Source organism: Carcharodon carcharias, chromosome 4, assembly GCF_017639515.1.
Source record: "Carcharodon carcharias isolate sCarCar2 chromosome 4, sCarCar2.pri, whole genome shotgun sequence".
NCBI classification, from domain to species: domain Eukaryota; kingdom Metazoa; phylum Chordata; class Chondrichthyes; order Lamniformes; family Lamnidae; genus Carcharodon; species Carcharodon carcharias.
The window spans coordinates 152929896-152949544 of NC_054470.1; the positions used below are offsets into that span (position 1 = coordinate 152929896).

Below are 19649 nucleotides of genomic sequence, written 5' to 3' on the forward strand. Positions count from 1 at the left end.
GAAAGTGTTTTAAACTTGCCTGTGTGATTGTTAGCAGTTCAGATTGTTTTCCAATAGCTTTCTCTGTACTTTGAAGCTTCAGCTCAACAGTCTACAGACAGTATTCTTTATCGGGCCTGCAGCTTTCCAGAGGCCTCCATTTAGCCTGGGGGTATGGGTTCTGACATCTCCTCTGAGGAGGAAGGGAGGGATAGAATAAGGAGGCGGCCAGGAGTTAACAATCAGCCTCCAAGGGAGCCACCTTAGGGAGGCCAGGCGCAGGCACAAGGGGCACAGGGCCAAGAGGTTGTCCAAGGTGGAATGGGCCGGAAAAGACGCCACTATCTTGCTGCCAGGGTATACAGGCGGTGAAGCAGCTACCTCAGTATGACTGAGGTGCAGTGCCGAAGGAGGTTCCGTCTCTCAAGGGAGATAGTCAACTATATCTGTCAGATGATTGGCCTTGAGATCTCCCCTAACTGTGTGGGGAGACATCCCACGCTAGTGGCTCCGAAGGTCACAGCTACCCTCCACTTCTATGCATCTGGCTTCTTCCAGGGCTCAGTGGGTGATCTTTGCGGTGTCTCCCAATCAGCTGTACACACTTGTGTCAAGCAGGTTATAGATGCTCTGTTCAGACAGGCATTGACCTTCATCCACTCCCGTTGGGACCAGGCAAGCCAGACAGAGCGTGCCAGAGGCTTTGCGGCCAATGCTGGCTTCCTCCGCATCCAGGGTGCAATAGGCTGCACACATGTGGCCATCAAGGTGCCAGTAGGTGAGTCCAGTGCCTTCATCAACAGGAAGAGCTTCCATTCCATGAACGTGCAGATAGTGTGTGATCACAGGATGCAGATTCTGCAAGTCTGTGCAAGGTACCCAGGCAGCTCCCATGATGCCTACATCCTCAGACATTCCCAGCTGCCAGGGCTCTTCAGTGCTCCAGCCCTGCTGGATGGATGGCTGCTGGGTGAGAAGGGCACCCTCAGAAGGTGACTCATGATGCCTCTCCACGATCCAAGAACAGAAGCTGAGCAGCGCTACAATAGGAGCCACAGCACAAGGGCTGTGGTGGAGAGAGCCATCGGTCTTCTCAAAATGTGCTCCCGTTGCCTGGACCGCTCAGGGGGCGCACTCCAGTAGCCCCCAGATCGCGTCTCTGTGATAGTGGTAGCATGCTGCGTTCTGCACAATCTTGCGCTGGAAAGGGGGGCTGCAGTTGACGATGAAGACCTTGAAGCCCTGGATGAGGCTGCACATGATGAATCCAGCAGTGCCTCAGAGGATGAGGAAGCACAGGGCAATGATAAGGGGCAGAATGATGACCCGCATTTACGCCAAGGAGGCAGGGACGCCCGGGACACTTTTTAATCCAATAAACCTTCAGCTAGCTCCACACACATGGATCTGCAGGACCAGCATTGCCTGGCACTTCCACACATGGCACTTAGGTGCTACATCTTCCACCTCATCAGCGACAACTAAAGGCTTAGTACAGAAACATCAATGTCCACTCAAACACTCATGATATTTCTGTGAAACATACAAATGCAGCACAAAGGAAACACCTTCAGCCATGGTCAGAAAAGTGGACTTTATTCCGTCCAAAATAAAACATAAACGTCGCTCAGACGTACATAAGTATATTTTCCCTAATCTAAGGCCAACACAAAATCACCAGTGACATACCCGTGGAGTGCCTAACGTGCCTTATGCTTACGTTTGTGGGTGCTATGTCTAGGTGCCGCCCCATTACTCGAAGTGGCTTGTGAGACAGCCTACTGACTCTGCTGTCCTGTTGGGCTCAATGACCTTGGCGGGCGTCCTCTGGCCCGTGGAGCCTGTGATGGCCCCACCTGAGAGGGAGTGGCCAGTTCCTGAACTGGCACCTCCCCAGTTGTCGCAGCCTCAACGGATGCAACGGTCACTGGCAGATGGGGGGAGGAGCTGTTGCCCTCACCCGGAGCGCCCTGAGAGGAGCTCGCAGTGACGACAGGCAGCTACTGCACCGATGTGAGGTCACATTGGACCTCCCTGCTCACCGCAGATGGAAGGGCACCGAGCGGCGACACTTGGTGCCCAGAACATCTCCCACATTGCCAATGATCACCTGTGGCCATTAGCACTGTGAGGGCTTGTAGGTCAGAGCATAACCCAATCAGAAGATTCTCAATCTGCTGGAAACCCCTCTCCATGAGAGTCGCCAATCTCTCAATGGAGGAAACCTGAAGCTCTGTCCTGAGGTTCATGCCATCACTGACACTCTGCCTGGATTCCTCCGCCACAGAGACCAAATGAAGCACACCCTCATGCAACCCTGCCAGATGCTCCCGTGCACCCTGCCATTTGTCCTGCAGCTGCTGCATGGCTGACATCTCCAGGGGCACATCATCACTGCCCGACTCAGCACGTGCCTGGTCCCCTGCAGTCCTCCGACTGCTGGCGCCATCAGCACTCTCTGTCTGTGCCATCTCCTCCATTGATTGTGAAGTGCCCTCTCCACTGTGCCCCGGGACACTAGCCGATGTTATATTACCCACCGAAGTGTTTGTCGCTGTGCTGGTGCCTGGCTCACTGAAAGGATGTGTCGCAAGTTGCAAGTGATGCCCCTCAGGTGGGGAGGGGGGGCTCGGGGCGTGTTGGTGGCGGCCATGCGGTGTTGATGCTGAAATTAACAACAAGGACAGTGCATCACTTAGCGTTCAGTCAGTAACACCTTTCATCCCTTTCCCCCCCCAGCCTCATAAGTCACTCACCCATCAAGAACCTAAGGAGACGAACATTGGTGGGGTGGTAAATAGTCAAGAGGAGGCCCAAACATTACACGCACATGCAGACAGGCTGTTCAGATGGATTAAGGAATGCCACATAGAATGTTATGTGGATAAGTGTTCGGTTAAGCACTTGGGCAAGACAAACAAGGTACGGGAATACATGAGTAACAGTAGGACCGTGGGAAGTCACGACGATTACAGGGACCTTGCTGGGCAGACCCGTTAAGTTGCAGAATAGTAGCATAAGGTGTTTAACAAGGTCGAAGCCAGACTTGCCTGTATTAGCCGAGGAACAGAATGTAGGAAAAGGGAGGTCATGTTGCAAGTGCATAAAACGCTGTTGAGGCCACATCTACACTTCTGTGTTCAGTTGTGACCTGCACTTCATGGGAGGGATGATATTGGAGTGGGGAGAGTGCAGAGATTCCTGACCTGGATGCATGCTGGCCTGGAGAATTGGAGTTATGAGGAAACATTGCAAACACTTGCGACATTTGCCGTGGAGCACAGGAGATTGACAGGTCACATTATTGACCTTCATACCGTTATGAGGGGCATAGAAGGCAACATTTTCTTGGCGCAGGGATGACTAACATGGTAGCATTTATTTGAGTGCCATGAGGTTGACAGGTGAGGTGCTGAGGAACTTTTGGACAGAGTAATGTGGGACGCAGTGGCTGAAAGGGTGGTGGAGGTACAAACCCTCCTAAGATGCAATAAGTCTTTGGCTGTGCAGCAGGGATGCCATGGCATGTTAGGCCATGGGGATAGTGGTCAGAAATGGGATATGGCGACTTTGGAAGGTGCTGGAGACGCAAATCCTCAAGGGGCCAAGGGACCTTTGTGTATGACCCACATGTCTGACTGTATCAGTCTGTGAATGAGCAGTGTTGCTGCATAAACGATTGCAGCAATCATCAGTGCTTTGGATGGTAGGGAGACAGATATCTGGCCGCTGCACCCCAGCCTTGCTGACACCTGCCGACCTGGCCGCCTGCTTCCTCCCCAGCTCTATGGCCTGCTCCTCATAGGTGGTGAGGCGCCCACCACCAGTTCGCTGCCGCTCCTGCATATTGCTCTCAGTTTTTGCCTGCAAAAAAGAGCATTTATTGGGGCTGATCGCTCATGTACTCTGCATGCACATGCCACACCCCAACCACAGTGGCCCATCTGACACCTCCAGCGGCCCCTGTCCACACTATTGGTGATAAATCCCCAGAAGATAGTACAGCTGCTCCCAAACCCCTCCCCTAATGGACACCTTGGGCACATTCGGCGTCCATCACTTTGAATAACACACGGGTCTTAGCACCCATGGCAAGGAGGCACGACTAGGTGCGGCGCCGAGGCCAGCAGATGGCTCTTGGCCACGACACCTTGAGGCTCCCCTTCCACCATCTCATCACCATCAATAAGACATGTGTTGGAGTTCTGAGTATGTGTCTAGCTGCCTCCCCTACAGGTTGCCCCCAGACTACTCAAATGCGACAAACACCAACATATGCTGCAAGGAAAACCCATCTTCTTCTCAACCACTAAGGCTGATGTAAGCATGGTCACTATCTGTTTGCCTACCCAGCGTGCGCCAAATGCCCAATGCAGTAACGACACTAAGACGGGGTTGGTGGGGGGGGATCCTCAAAGGCTAAGGCTGCCTGCTGGGTCAAATGGCCAAGGCTGACATGGTACTCACCCTTCCAGAGTGCAGCAAATCATTGAAGCGCTTGCAGCGCTGCATTCTTGTGCGCCACACAGCATCATGGGAGCTAACAGCCTCCGCCACCTCCTGCCACGCGTGCCTGGTGACGTGGGGGGCCCTCCTCCTCCCATCTTCCGGAAACAAGACATCCCAATGGCTGGACATCTCTTCAAGGAGGACAGCAAGGCAGGCAACTGAGAACCGAGGGACATAGTGGCCCCCCGCTGGCCTACCCTGCAGCCTACCACCCCTCCTCCTCCTCTGCCCTGACCTCCTCTGGAGCCTGGTCGCTGGCCATGGTGAACAGCTTAAAGGAGGCTGCCTGGCCGCTCTTTATACAGACTGCTGGTTCCCCATTGGAACCGGCAGTCTGAACACGCCCACCGCCGATTTAATTTCCCCAGTGAACACGAGAGTTGGAAACCCCCTTGATGGGTCTTAATTGGCCCGCCCGCGCAAAATGGCGGCGCGGCCTGTTCCGGCGGCAGGGATTGGCTGGCCACCTGCTGCCGAGTCAGTCGGGCCTGCCCACCCATCAAGCGCAAAATTCAGCCCTGTGTTTTTGATTCCTGAGTCCAAATTGTTAATGTAAATTGTGAACAGCAGTGGTCCCAGCACTGATTCTTGTGGAACACCACTTCCCACTTTCTGCTACTCTGAATAACCACTCGTTATTCCTACTACCTGTATTCTGTCCTGAAGCCAGCCAGCAATGCATTCTGCCACCTGTCCCTGATTCCAATGGGGAGGTGGTGGGGGGTGTGGGGGTGTGGGAGTGGAGGTAGAGGTGGTGGGGGAGGTGGAGGTGGGGGAAGTGGAGAAGGGGGAGAGGTGGAGGAGGGGGAGGTTGGGGGGTTGTAGGCAGGGTACATGGGGGTGCTTCAGCGAACTGAAGTCTTTCAAAAACCATCAGTAATAGCAAGTTATTTATGCAATAATTTCAAAGTACAGGCACAGTTGTTTCCATCCCATGCCTGGTCAAAATCACCGTATGTCATCTTTAGCCTTCACAATATCAGTTCCCCCTTTGGATAAACATATAGCAAAACACATATGACAAAGCAGTATGCAGATGTGTAGGCCAAGGGTTGTAGTGGGAAAATACAGCCAAAGAGACAGCTTTCATCAGTGTAACTCACTTTATAATTCATAGTGATCATTTTAACCCTTTATTTCCCAGATCAAAACCTCCTGTTGGCCCTTGGACGGATTCCATGTGACGCAACTCAACTGACTGGACCCTCAGCCTACAGAACCACCCAAGGATCCTACTGGACTCCTGTGGGCATCAAGTCCATTGTTCTATTTTCATCTCTAGTCAACTTATAGTTCCCTTACAGCTTTGCTGGTCATCCTAGTGATGCCCAGCTAGGCTTGGAACATGAAGGGTGGATGCAGGAAGAATGTTCCCAATGGTGGGGGAGTCCAGAACCAGGGGTCACAGTATGAGAATACGAGGTAGATCATTTAGGACTGAGATGAGGAGAAATTTCTTCACCCAGAGAGCCTGTGGAATTCGCTACCACAGAAAGTGGTTGAGGCCAAAACATTGTATGTTTTCAAGAAGGAGTTAGAGATAGCTCTTGGGGCAAAAGGGATCAAAGGATATGGGGAGAAAGCGGGAGCAGGCTATTGAGTTGGATGATCAGCCATGATCATAATGAATGGCGGAGCAGGCTCAAAGGGCCGAATGGCATATCCTGCTCCTAGTTTCTATGAATAGCCTGATCAAATACGATAAATATCGTCTGAACGTCCTTCTCTAGAGGTGGTGCTGAGGCAGAAACTGGGACGTATCCCCTGTTCAATATCATCACCATTTGCACAGTGTGCAAAATCATTCTCTTTTGGCAACAACAAATGCAGTTGCTGATGATCAGGATGAGCACTTAAGTGACTTTGGCAGCTATTCCAGCTAATTATATTGCATGTGGCCTACCAGAGTGCTAACACTTGGCAGAGCCCCTCAAATACCCTGGCCATCCCTATAGCTAAATCCACTTGCACTCTCCCCTTTGCCGTAACCTGCTGACTGTGATTAATATAGCCTCCAGCTGTCAGTATGTCCTTTTTAACTGCTTCTCGAACAGCTTTTCCTGATGTATTATCCTCACTTAACTTGCCTTCGATGGCTGAAAACCATACCCATCAGAGTTCTCCCTGCCAGATGGAAATCTCCCAGGGTGAATGAATCAGAAACCTGAAGATAGAATATGTTGCTGTTCCTACAGCACAATCCTTCATAGAGGTAATTATTCTCAACAGTCAGGAAGCACCACGAGGTCAGAAACGCCTTGACCACCTGAAAGGCTTTTTTCAAATGCTCTACTGTGACTGTCACCAGGGAGTTGAGGCTCATTGATTTTAAGGTGTTACATGTACACACTATATCATGTTGCAGTTTGGTACAGCACTCGTCTGTGGTCATGATCGAATGCTGCAGCCCCTTTTGCCATATATCTTTATGATTCTATTCTATACACTAAGCTATCGACGGCCACCCCTAGAGATTCAATTTTATACCACTACACCCTGCCCCTGCTTCCCCTGCCCGGGTATATGCCATTCTGAGTACCTTGTGGCATTATGAGTAGAAATTTAAGTGTATTCTTTTTCCCCACCGCTGGCTGGCTGTGCTATCAGTTACTCTCTTCCCTGCTACAGATTAATTAAACGTAAACATCTCATCTCCTCATGTGTGCTTGGGGGTACCATCCTGAGTCCGATATCTAACTCCACTTTATCAATTAGATCTTGGGCCAGCGCATCACTTTGGACTGGGTGTCAGTTGACATTATCATGGCCTCTCCCAGTTCAGATGTTCCCTTTAGTAACCCCTTTCCTTGTAGCTCTATGGCTGTAAACACAGGCTGAGGGGGTACCTGATAGAGGTATACAAAATTATGAGGGGCATAAATAGGGTAGATGGGAAGAAATTTTCCCCTTAGCGGATGCGTCAGTAACCAGGGGGCACAGATTTAAGGTAAGGGGCAGGAGGTTTAGAGGGGATTTCAGGAAAACTTTTTTCACCCAGAGTGGTTGGAATCTGGAACACACTGCCTGAGGGGGTGGTAGAGGCAGGAACCTTCCCAACAGGTGAGCACTTGAAACACCATAGTATACAGGGCTACGGGCCAAGTGCTGGAAATTGGGATTAGAATAGGTAAGTATTTGATGGCTGGCAAGGACATGATAGGCCTAAGGGCCTGTTTCTGTGTTGTATACCTCTAAGACTCTATGACATATTCCATTTCTTGAGCAGCAATTTGCAGGCCTTTAGCATATTCTTGCAACATCCATGAGGCGTAATTGTTTATACTCGAGAGTTGCCATGAAGTCAAGGCCGTATTAGTGCTTCCTCCCACATCCCCAAATATTTGTTTTTTTCATTTATTCGTGGGATGTGGGCTTTGCTGGCTGAGCCAGCATTTATTGCCCATCCCTAGTTGCCCTTGAGAAGGTGGTGGTGAGCTGCCTTCTTGAACCACTGCAGTCCATGTGGTATAGGTACACCCACACTGCTGTTAGGAAGGGAGTTCCAGGATTTTGACCAGGCGACAGTGGAGGAACGGCAATATATTTCCAAGTCAGGATGGTGAGTGACTTGGAGGGAAACTTCTAGGTGGTGGTGTTCCCATCTATCTGCTGCCCTTGTCCTTCTAGGTGGTAGTGGTCGTGGGCTTGGAAGGTGCTGTCGAAGGAACCTTGGTGAATCCCTGCAGTGCATCTTGTAGATGGCACACACTGCTGCTACTGTGCATTAGTGGTGGGGGGAGTGAATGTTTGTGGATGTGGTGCCAGTCAAGCAGACTGCTTTGTCCTGGATGATGACCAGCTTCTTGAGTGTTGTAGATGCTGCACTCATCCAGGCAAGTGGAGAATATTCCATCATACTCCTGACTTGTGCCTTGTAGATGGTGGACAGGCTTTGGGGAGTCAGAAGGCAAGTTACTCATTGCACAATTCCTAGCCTCTGACCTGCTCTTGTAGCCACAGCATTTATATGGCTAGTCTATTCAGTTTCTGCTCAATGGTAACATCCAGGATGTTGATAGTGGGGGATTTAGTGATGGTAATGCCATTGAGCGTCAAGGGGTGATAGTTGGATTCTCTCTTGTTGGCGATGGTTATTGCCTGACACTTGTGTGGCGCGAATGTTACTTGCCACTTGTCAGCCCAAGCCTGGATATTGTCCAGGTCTTGCTGCATTTGGACATGGACTGCTTCAGCATCTGAGGAGTCGCAAATGGTGCTGCACATTGTGCAATCATCAGTGAACATCCCCACTTCTGACCTTATGATGGAAGTAAGGTCATTGATGAAGCAGCTGAAGATGGTTGGGCTGAGGACTCTACCCTGAAGAACTCCAGCAGTGATGTCTTGGAGCTAAGATGACTGACCTCCAACAACCACAACCATTTTCCTTTGTGCTAGCTATGACTTCAACCAGAGGAGAGTTTTCTCCCTGATTCCCATTGACTTCAATTTTGCTAGTGCTCTTTGATGCTACACTCGGTCAAATGCTGCCTTGATGTCAAGGGCAGTCAGTCTCGCCTCACCTCAGGAGTTCAGCTCTTTTGTCTGTGTTTGAACCAAGGCTGTAACGAGGTCAGGAACTGAGTGGCCCTGGCGGAACCCAAATTAGGCATCTGTGAGCAGGCTATTGCTAAGCAAGTGCTGCTTGATAGCACTGTTGATGACCCCTTCCATTACTTTACTGATGATCGAGAGTAGACTGATGGGACAGTAATTGGCCGGGTTGGATTTGTCCTGCATTTTGTATACAAGAAATACCTGGGCAATTTTCCACATAGCTGGGTAGATGCCAGTGTTGTAGTATACTGGAACAGCTTGGCTAGGGGCGCAGCAAGTTCTGAAGCACAAGTCTTCAGTACTATTGCCAGAATATTGTAAGGGCCTTTGCAGTATCTTGTGCCTTCAACTGTTTCTTGCTATCACATGGAGTGAATCGAATTGGCTGAAGACTGGCATCTGTGGGGCTGGGACCTCTGGAGGAGGCCGAGATGGATCATCCACTCGGCATTTCTGGCTGAAGATTGTTGTGAACACTTCAGCCTTATCTTTTGCACTGATGTGCTGGGCTCCTCCATCATTGAGGATGGAGATATTTGTGGAGCCACCTCCTCCAGTGAGTTGTTTAATTGTACACCACCATTCGCAACTGGATGTGGCAGGACTGCAGAGCTTAGATTTGATCCATTGGTTGTGGGATCGCTTAGCTCTGTCTATCACTTGCTGCTTATGCTGTTTTGCACGCAAGTAGTCCTGTTTTATAGCTTCACCAAGTTGACGCCTCATTTTTAGGTGTGCCTGGTGCTGCTCCTGGCATGCCCTCCTGCACTCTTCATTGAACCAGGGCTGATCCCCTGGCTTGATTGTAACAGTAGAGTGGGGGATATGCCAGGCCATGAGGCTACAGATTGTGTTCGAGTACAATTCTGATGCTGCTGATGGCCCACAGCACCTCATGGATCCCCAGTCTTGAGTTGCTAGATCTGTTTGAAATCTATCCCATTTAGCGCAGTGGTAGTGCCACACAACACGATGGCAGGTATCCCCAGTGTGAAGGCAGGACTGCATCTCCACAATGACTGTGCAGTGGTCACTCCTACCAATACTGTCATGGACAGATGCATCTGCAGCATGTTTCCTCTTGTTGGTTCCCTCACCACCTGCCGCAGACCCAGTCTAGCAGCTATGTCATTTAGGACTCTGCCAGCTCGATCACTCTTGTTGATGGACATTGAAGTACCCCCACCACCCTCAGTGCTCCCTCCAAGTGATGTCCATCATGGAGGAGCACTGATTCACTGAGGGAGGGCAGTATGTGGTAATCAGCAGGAGGTTTCCTTGCCCATGTTTGACCTGATGCCATGAGACTCCCGACTGTATACCACCCCTGCTGGGTCTGTCCTGCCGGACAGAAAGGTGTAAGGTATGATTCTGTGAGGATGGCTATGTCAGGCTGTTGCTTGACTAGTCTGTGAGACAGCTCTCCCAATTTTGGCACTAGCCCCCAGGTGTTAGTGAGGACTTTGCAGAGTTGACTGGGCTGCGATTGCCGTTGCCTTTTCCGGTGGTCTGTCCTGTTTCATTCCTTTTTTGTGTCTTTATAGTGATTTGTTACAACTGACTGGCTTGCTAGGCTAGGCCATTTCAGAATCAGAGTCAACCACATTGCTGTAGGAGTCACATGTAGGCCAGACCAGGTAAGGATGACATATTTCCTTCCCAAAGAGCATTAGTGAATCAGATAGGCTTTCACAACAATCGACAGTGGTTTCATGGTCATCATTGGATTTTTAATTGCAGATTTTTATTGAATTCAAATTCTACCATGTGTTGTGGCGGGATTCGAACCCAGGTCCCCAGAGCATTACCCTGGGTCTCTGGATTACTAGCCCAGTGACAATACCACGATGCCATTGCCCCCTCCCCCCACTAATTTCCTTCTACCCTTGAGGCTGCTTACTCCAGGAGCTGTAGGAATTTTATAATCACTGATCAACTGCTGCAACTTGTGCTCTGCCCAAACATAGAAACATAGAAAATAGGAGCAGAAGTAGGTCATTCAGCCCTTCGAGCCTGCTCTGCCATTCAATATAGTCATGGCTAGTCCTCTAACTCAAAGCCATATTCCTGTGCTCTCGCCAAGCCCCTTGATGCCTTTAGAGACCAGAAATCTATCTATTTCCTTCTCAAATATATTCAGTGACTTGGCCTCCACAGCCGCCTTTGTTAGAGAATTCCACAGGTTCACCACGCTCTGAGTGGAGACGTTTCTCCTCATCTCAGCCCTAAATGGTCTACCCCATATCCTGAGACTGTGACCCCTTGTTCTAGACTCCTCAGCCAGAGGAAATATCATCCCTGCATCCAGTCTGTCCAGTTCTGTCAGAATTTTATGTTTCAATGAAGTTTCCTCTAATTCTTCTAAACTCCAGTGAATATATGCATAGTCAACCCAATCTCTCCTTATACAACAATCCTGCCATCCCAGGACTCAGTCTAGTGAGTCTTTGCTCTATGGCAAGTATATCCTCTCTTGGGTAAGGAGATCAAAACCGCAGCTCTAAGCTTTTCAGCGCCGGCCAGGCATCAGGAAATCACGGTCGGGGGACGATTGCAGTTGGGGGCCCATTTCCTGACCACTGCCGGGCCTGCCGATCGCACGCACCCTCCAAGGTAAAATCCAGGCCTCTGTTTTTACTCAATTCCCTAATTTCCCTGTTTCTTCCTCCACCTCTCTTCCACTATTAGATGTTCTGTAGACAATACCTGTTAGTGTGATGGATTCTTTCTTATATCTTTTCTTTATCCATATAGATTCTATTTTTGTCTTGCTGATCCTGTGTGCCTTTTCTCTATTGTCATTATGCTGTCCCTAATATGTTCAGTTACTCCATCTCCCCTTTCTCCTCTGTCTTTTCTAAACATGTTCCACCTTGCACTGTTTAATTCCCATTCCTGATTTTTCTGTAGCTATGGCTCATATGGCCCCGACGATGTCTGATTCCTCTCAAAGAATGATTGCCTGACATTTCGTTATTTTATTGTACTGTGTGCGTTGCTATAAATTTTAACTAATTTTAATAGGATTTTTCTCTGATTTGATGTTGAACCGTCTTTTAGAATCCTGCTTCATAACTCTACTTATTCATTGACATCAATGTCCTGCCTTACTTGGGAATAAACAGTAATATTGTATTAGAGACAAAAAACTTATAGTCTGGTTCTGATGGATGGTCAGGTAACAATAGTTCCTGATGAGAATGTCAGACAGGGATGTTTAAGTATTTTGAAAGCTACCACTATGTACCTATTTGCCCCAAATTAAAGGAAGGTCAGCTTTGCCATTTGATGCTGTGTTTCATCTTGCCTTTCTGATATCTTAAGTATTTAACTAATAATGAACTTGTATTTATAGTTAGGAAAAGGAAGACTACGGCTGCAGCTTTGTGTCTGATGATCGACTGGATAAAGATTGATTTGGTGCTGTGCATTGAAAATACCCTTCAATTCTCTAGTGAGGAATGGCCTTTTCCAAAATGGCTGAATGGCCAATCCAAATGGCTGAGCCATCAACAACAAGAAAAAGTCAGACGCATGGGGATAGATATGACATGTCATGGGATACAATGGAGGTAAAAAAAATGTTTGCCGCATGATTAAACTGAATATGTAAATCAGTTATTATTAGGATCTCAGGAAAACACAGCAGTTGGTCTGAAAAATTTCACAGAGTGCATACTGGTAAGCTATTTATTAGAATATCAGTAAATGATAATGGTAAGTTCATGAAAATTTTGATCTGTGTCCACTCGAACATTGGAAAGCACTCTCCAGAAAGATTACAGACTTTGTGATATCTCTGGAGAGCACTTGGAGCTCTGTAACATCATAAGAAAATAAGAGCTTAAGAAGCAGGAGGAGACCATATGGCCACTCAAGCCTGCTCCACAATTTAATATGATCATGGTTGACCATCTGCTTCAACTCCACTTTCCCACCCGCTCATCATAGCCCTTATTTCTCTGAGAGACCAAAAATCACACTCTCTTAGTCTTAAATAGACTTAATGGTCGGGGATCCACAACCTTCTGGGGTAGACAATTTCAAAGTTTCATAACCCTCTGAGTGAAGAAAATTCTCATCATCCCAGTCGTAAACAATCAGCCATCATCTTGAGACTGTGCTTCGCTTTTCAGATTCTCTGGCCAAGGGAAACAGCTTCTCAGTATCTGTCCTGTCAAACATCTTCAGAATCTTGTATGTTTCATTCTTTTAAACTCCAGAGAGTATAGGCCCAGTTTACTGAGTCTCTCATCATAGGACAACCATCTCATCCCAGGAACCAGTCAAGTGAGCCTTCTCCGTACCCCCTCCAAAGCAACTATATCCTTCTTAGATATGGAGACTAAATCTGCACACCGTACTCCAGGTGTGATCTCACTAAAACCCTAAACAATTTTTAAGAAGATTTCCTTATTCCTGTACTCAAATCCCTTTGCAATAAAGGCCAAAATGTCATTTTGCCTTCCTCATTGTTTGCTGTACCTGCATGCTAACTTTCTCTGCTCCTTGTACGGATACACCCAAGTATCTCTGAACATCAACATTTAAAAGTTTCATGCCTTTTTAAAAAATTCTGTTTTTCTATTCTTACTACTAAAGTGATTGGTTGCACATTTGTCCACAATATACTATGCATGGCACCTTGATACCCACTCTGGGCAGGATTTTCCTTTCGGGCGGGTGCAGCGAGTGGGCTCGGGAATGGCCACGAAACAGACCGCCGCCTGTGATCGGGCTCTAGCCAATTAACAGCCAGCCAGCGTGACACGCGCGCTGGGAGCCTCGGCGCGAGGAGTGTGAGCGCTGAAGTCTGCGCATGCGCGGGGAGCGCACACTGAAAGCTCCCTGAAGGCGCAGAGCTGCCCCAGGAAGCTGAAGGATTTTAAAATGAAAAATAAAGATTTTAAAAATAAGGGAAACATGTCCCCGCATGTAACTCTGTCACATGAACAGGGACATATTAAAAAATATGTTTCAAGATTTTTATTTTTTTAAATTACTGTTGGAAACCTCATCATGCCCGTGGATGAGGTTTTCTCAAAAATGCAAAGGCTGCTTGGCTTATTTGCCCACCCGCCAACCATAAGGTTGGACAGGCAGCTAAAAATTCAAATTAATTGCTAGTTTAATGGCCTTAATAGGCCTCTCAATTGTTGATGGGTGCGCTCGCCCGATGTTACGTGCGCTATTTTACTCCCGATCGAGTCGGGCACACGCCCGCTCGCAGGTTGTAAAATTCTGCCCAATATCTATTTGCTGACTGCTTCTTTCCTCCTGAGAGCTTACATTCCCACCTAACATTGTATCATCAGCAAACCTGGATACATTACTGTTAGTCTCTTCATCTAAGTCAGACAGGTGAGAGACAGTCAAACTCCACTGATTTCCTCTTGCCACCTGTCCGTAAGCAGAAAGTGTTTTGAATTAGTTTTTAAAAGACTAGGCGGTGGTGTGTTTTCCCAATCCCTCAGTTTTTGTGGTCCAATTTTTCTGATAATCCACAGCAAACTCAGGTTAGGATTAACTCCAAAGGTTAGTTTATTTTTCACATTCCAACCTGTGAAAGGAGTGTTTGCCACATCCCACTCCATGCATGTGCACACATACACTGAAGGTCGGCGGGGGGGAAATAAATAAAAGGAGTTTTGCAGTACAAGGATCACAAAAAATGAATATTAGCTCACGTGAGGTCCAGGCTCCAAAGTCGGAGTCCAAGAGGGATTCGTTCAGATAGGCATCCAAGGTCAGCTGGCTGAAAACGGGAGTTGTAGAATTTGCTTTTTCAGCTGGGGCTGATACCGCAAGATGAAGTAGGTATGTAGATATTGCGTTAGTTCTGTAGGGTGATGGTATGAAATCTTCCAACAGAGTCAGACTATATAGGCATCTTGTCCTGCCTGGAGAAGCCTGATTCTTTGTGGCTCACCAGTTGGATGTTAAAACAGTAGACTGACTATTTCTCACTTCTCCAAAGCGTATAGGGATTTCAGAGTGAGCACTTGAATCATGTGACTTTCCTTCTTCACAATTACATCAAAAAGGATGCTTATCCAGCGTCTGGCACTGGTTTTGATTTCAGGACTGATAATGTCCCAGTCATTAGTCATTGAAAGAGGTACCATCTATGTTGAGGGTCTGGTGTTCAGGAAGCCATTTTCCAGGCAGATCTATTGACTTTGTTAGCAAGGTGAACTTATCAGAGGCAAATGACATCCCTGTAGTTCTCTTTGAATATGAGTCTGAACAGTGAGGTGTGTGATTCCAGAAGCTGAGACAAGAATTATTTTGTCCTTGAAACTCCTGAGGGTAGCTCCCAAACAAAGAGCCAACCACGTAGTAATGTGACTTGTAACAGTCATCTTTTAAGTTCAGTGGGAAATCCATCTTTAAAAACAGCAATAAGGATAAAGTTTTGAATATACAGTGTTGGAGTTCTTCTCATGTCGTAGGAACCCAACATAATTATTGGGGAGACTGAAGCCATTGTCTCCCATCACTGCCACCAACTCTATTCCCCTCCTTGGCAACTGTCTGAGGCTGGACTAGACAGTTCTCAACAAGAACAGAAAATGCTGGAAGAACTCAGCAGGTCTAGCAGCATCTGTGGAGAGAGAAACAGAGTTAACATTTCAAGTCTGTAGAGTCATACGGTTTCCACCATCCAGAGTATTTTGCTTTTATCTTAGACTGTTCGCAACCTTGGGATTATGTTTGGCCCTGAGATGAGCTTTGACCACATTACCCTACCATTACTAAGACCACCTATTGCCCTCTCCATAACATCACTTGACTCCACCCTGCCTTAGTTCATCCTCATCCAGGGTTTTTTTTTTTACCTCCTAGACTGGACTATTTTAACTCCTGACCAGCCTCCTATGTTCTGCTGTCTGCAACTTGAAGTTACTCAAAGAAGTATTGGCCATGCCCTACCTCGCAGCAAGTCCCATTCACCTGTGCTCACTGGTTAAGCAACACCTCTGTTTTAAAATTCTTATCCTTGTTTTCAAACGCTTCCATTGGCCTTGCCCTCTCTACCTCTGTAATCTCCTTCAGCCCCAAAACTCTCCTCTAATTCCGGTCTCTTGAGCATCCCTGATTTTAATTGCTCCACCACTGGTGGCCATGTCTTCAACTGCCAATGACCAATGCTATGGAATTCCCTCCCGAAACCTCTAACTCTTATTCCTTTTTTTAAATGCTTGTTAAGACCTACATCTTAGACTAAGCTTTTGGTCACCTGTCGTAGTATCTCCTTTTGTGACTTGGGCTTCAATTTCCACAATGACGGAGAGCCTCTCCATCCTTGCGAAAACGGCAGGAGAGACCTGAATCCAGAATTTCTGCCCCTGAACATGGCACCGACCATTTTCGCAGGGTGGGAATGGGCCCAGTTTGGGACTCGCATGTGTATATTTCGCTCAGGCAGCTGTCCATAGGAATCAACAGCTGCCTCCACTCCTGTGATCTTGTTGTGAGATGTCTGAAAATTGCAGATTAGACCATGTAGGAGCAGGTCTGAACTTTGTGGATTCATTGGATAGGCAGGGTACCTCTTCGGAGAGGTAAGGTGCCCCTATGGATATTGTCCTGGGACACCTTTAGGGGAGGTAAGGTTCCCTTTGGCAGAAGTATGGTTCACTTTAGGATTGCTGAAAGTAGGGAGAATGTGCGTAAAAATTGCACAAACACATAGGAACTGTGAAGCTCATTGGAACTGCCAAGAACAACCATCAAAGGTATCAAAGTGAACTGTCAAGGGGAATTGTCAAAAACAACTGTCAGAAGTTTCAAGGTGAACTGTCAAATGGAGTCATCGAGGCATTTAAAACTCCTGTCCTTTAACTCTTTGAAAAACTGTCTGCAGTGTTTAAAAAAAGATTGATTGCAATTTCACCCAAGTCTGTTGACATAAGCCTTAGGGCTACCATTGCTGGATTAGTGCACAACAGCCCCTCATCACAGAAGTGTCCCTGCCATTTCAATTTGACAACTCCAGTAGTTATGAACTCTTTGAAGTGGGACTATGAATTCCAATGTTTGTTTTTATCAGAGATTCTGCAATTGAATGAAATGCTTGTTGTTGTATGGAATTTGTAGTTGTATTAAATGGGTTTCTATGAATGAGAGAGTTTTAAACAAAAAAATAAAGTCTGCAATGGACACTTGGAAATTTATTTTATTTAATCTCCACATGAGTCCTGAGGTCTTCCCATGATAGATATTGGGTGAGTTAGCATTGGTAGGTGTAAAGGCGGTGGTGGGTGGGAAGCATGGATTGGCATAGGGGCTATAAAGGACCATGGGGATGGGACAGAGGGACATAGGTTAGCATGGAGGGTATGAGAGGCCATGGGGGGCATGAAGTGGTATGGGTTGGCCTGAATGGGCATGGGGAGTGTGTGGGAGGGGTGAGGGCTGTTTTATATTCTGCTTTCTTTTAAACTTCAATACAGTGCTAGTGCACCAAAGCAGGCTTTCTGACCAGTCTGCCTCCGCATCTAGCATCCTCCACACTCTTTCCAGGGTCACCCAGCCTGACACCCAGGGAAACTCAGAATGAAAACCCGACCGTTTTGGCCACTTTCTCCAGGGTCAGGTTTCTGGAGCTGGGAAATGCCCCATAAGACCATAAGACATAGAAGCAGAAATTAGGCCATTCGGCCCATCGAGTCTGCTCCACCATTCAATCTCGCTTTCCATCCCCCCACTCCCCCGCTCTTGCACAGGACCCACCTCTCAAGTACCCCAAACCTGTCAGTTCTCCCACTAGTCCCACATCTTCCTGTCTCCAGTTTCTTGTCTAGTCATCCCATTCGAACTCTGCAGACTTAGCTAGCTTCGCAGCCTTCTCCTTTTCTCCTTCCTAAGCAGTGTCGTATAGCCTTGCACAACTAGTAGCGAAGAGCATGCAGCCTAGAGAGGACAGCACAAGCTCTAGCACAGCGCAAATCGCCGCGAGAGAAGGCAACGCGAGAGACTTAACCCTGGGTTTCTGCCTTTATCTTCCAGAACATCGGAGGGAGAGATTAAAACCCTGGAGGTGGACCCTTGTGGAAGGCATCCAAGAGAAAGTGTCCTTTGGGAGAAGATTCCAAAGCGAGTTCTTTGAGAGTGGAGATTAGAAACCCTTGTGTGAAAGACAGAGTTCAGTGAGACCGGTTGGCTCATGATGTGACAAGTGTCTGGGGAGAGTTGATGAGAGATCCATAGCACCCTTAATTTCCATACCAGTTTTTGAGGAACCGTTTAGTCGGGTGTTAGTAGGTTGTATGGGATCATTACCAAATATGAAAGCAGGACACCAGTACGTTCGTACTATTATGCATATGACAACTTGATTTTAAAGCCATTCCTTTACGGACGATTGCAGCTAAGGTAGTGGCAGAGAAGTTAACCAAATTTTTTACTTTGTGTTACTGGGGAACCAGTCGGACCAATGTTTCAATTTTAAGTCTAAGATTTTTAAAAATATTATGAATAGTTTGGGTATAAAACAGTTAAAGTCCACAGCGTATCATCCACAAACACAGGGAGCTTTAGAGAGGTACCATCAAACTCTCAAAACAATGATTAAAGCATTTTGTCATAAATATCCCCTTGTTTGGGACAAAGGGATGGATTTTCTTTTATTTGCTACCCAAGATTCACCGATTGAATCTACTGGTTTTAGTCCTTTTGAATTAATTTATGGACATGAGATAAATGGTCCTCCGAAATTAATCAAAGAAAATTGTTTAGAACAGAGGGATGCATCCTCTGTTAGATTGTGTCCATGTTCCAGAAACAGCTCGTGGGAGCCTGCAAAGCAGCTGAAGAACATCTTAAAGTTTCACAAACAAATATGAAGGAACGGGCAGATAGGCAAGCTGTGACCCAAACGTTACAACCAGGTGATTACAACCATTACATCAGTGTTATTGCCTTTACAAGGGGTGCCCCTGAAAGCACGTTTCAATGGTCCATACAGAGGGTTGGTAAAGTAAATGATTTGACAGACACCCCAGATCATAGGAAAGATTCGGCTTTGTTATATCAATATGTTGAAACAATATCATTGTGGAGAGGTGGATAAGAAGGAGCAGGCATGTAAAGTAGTAAACACAGTGGAGAACGAAGGAAACAGTGAAACTGAGATGGAAGGAGACAAATTGAACTGTCCTGTTAGCTAACACTGAAATATTAGGACAGTTAGACACCATATTTTCATATTTAGAGGCAGGAGGTTTCTTACAGAATTTAAAGGAATCTGTAAGGACAAACAAGGATGTACAACCTTAGCCATTCATGATGTGGATGTAGGAAAATCTCCCCCTATAAAACAGCAGCCTTATCGCTTAGGGACAGAGGAACAGACTCGGGTAAAAGCCGAGATCCAGTACCTGTTGGAAAATCACCTCATTGAACCCAGCCAAAGCAGCTGGAGTTCCCCTGTTGTGTTAGCACCTAACCCAGATGGTTCAACCAGATTCTGTATAGACTACAGAGAGGTCAATGCAGTAACACCCAATTCCTCGCTTGAAAGACTGTATTGGTGCCTTGTTTGTTATCAAAATAGATCTGTTAAAGGGATATTGGCAGGTTCCTTTAATACCTGAGCTAAA

General features: G+C 47.2%; 1 protein-coding gene across 3 annotated transcripts in view; it reads left to right on the top strand.

Moving 5' to 3' along the window:
• Positions 1-19649, top strand: part of LOC121277205 — a 39111-nt gene that overhangs the window by 12310 nt on the left and 7152 nt on the right. For all 3 annotated transcript variants that reach the window (XM_041186361.1, XM_041186362.1, XM_041186363.1), the window contains exon 2: positions 12401-12617. In XM_041186361.1, coding sequence (XP_041042295.1) covers positions 12401-12617 — 217 coding nt within the window. The remainder of the gene's footprint in view (positions 1-12400; positions 12618-19649) is intronic.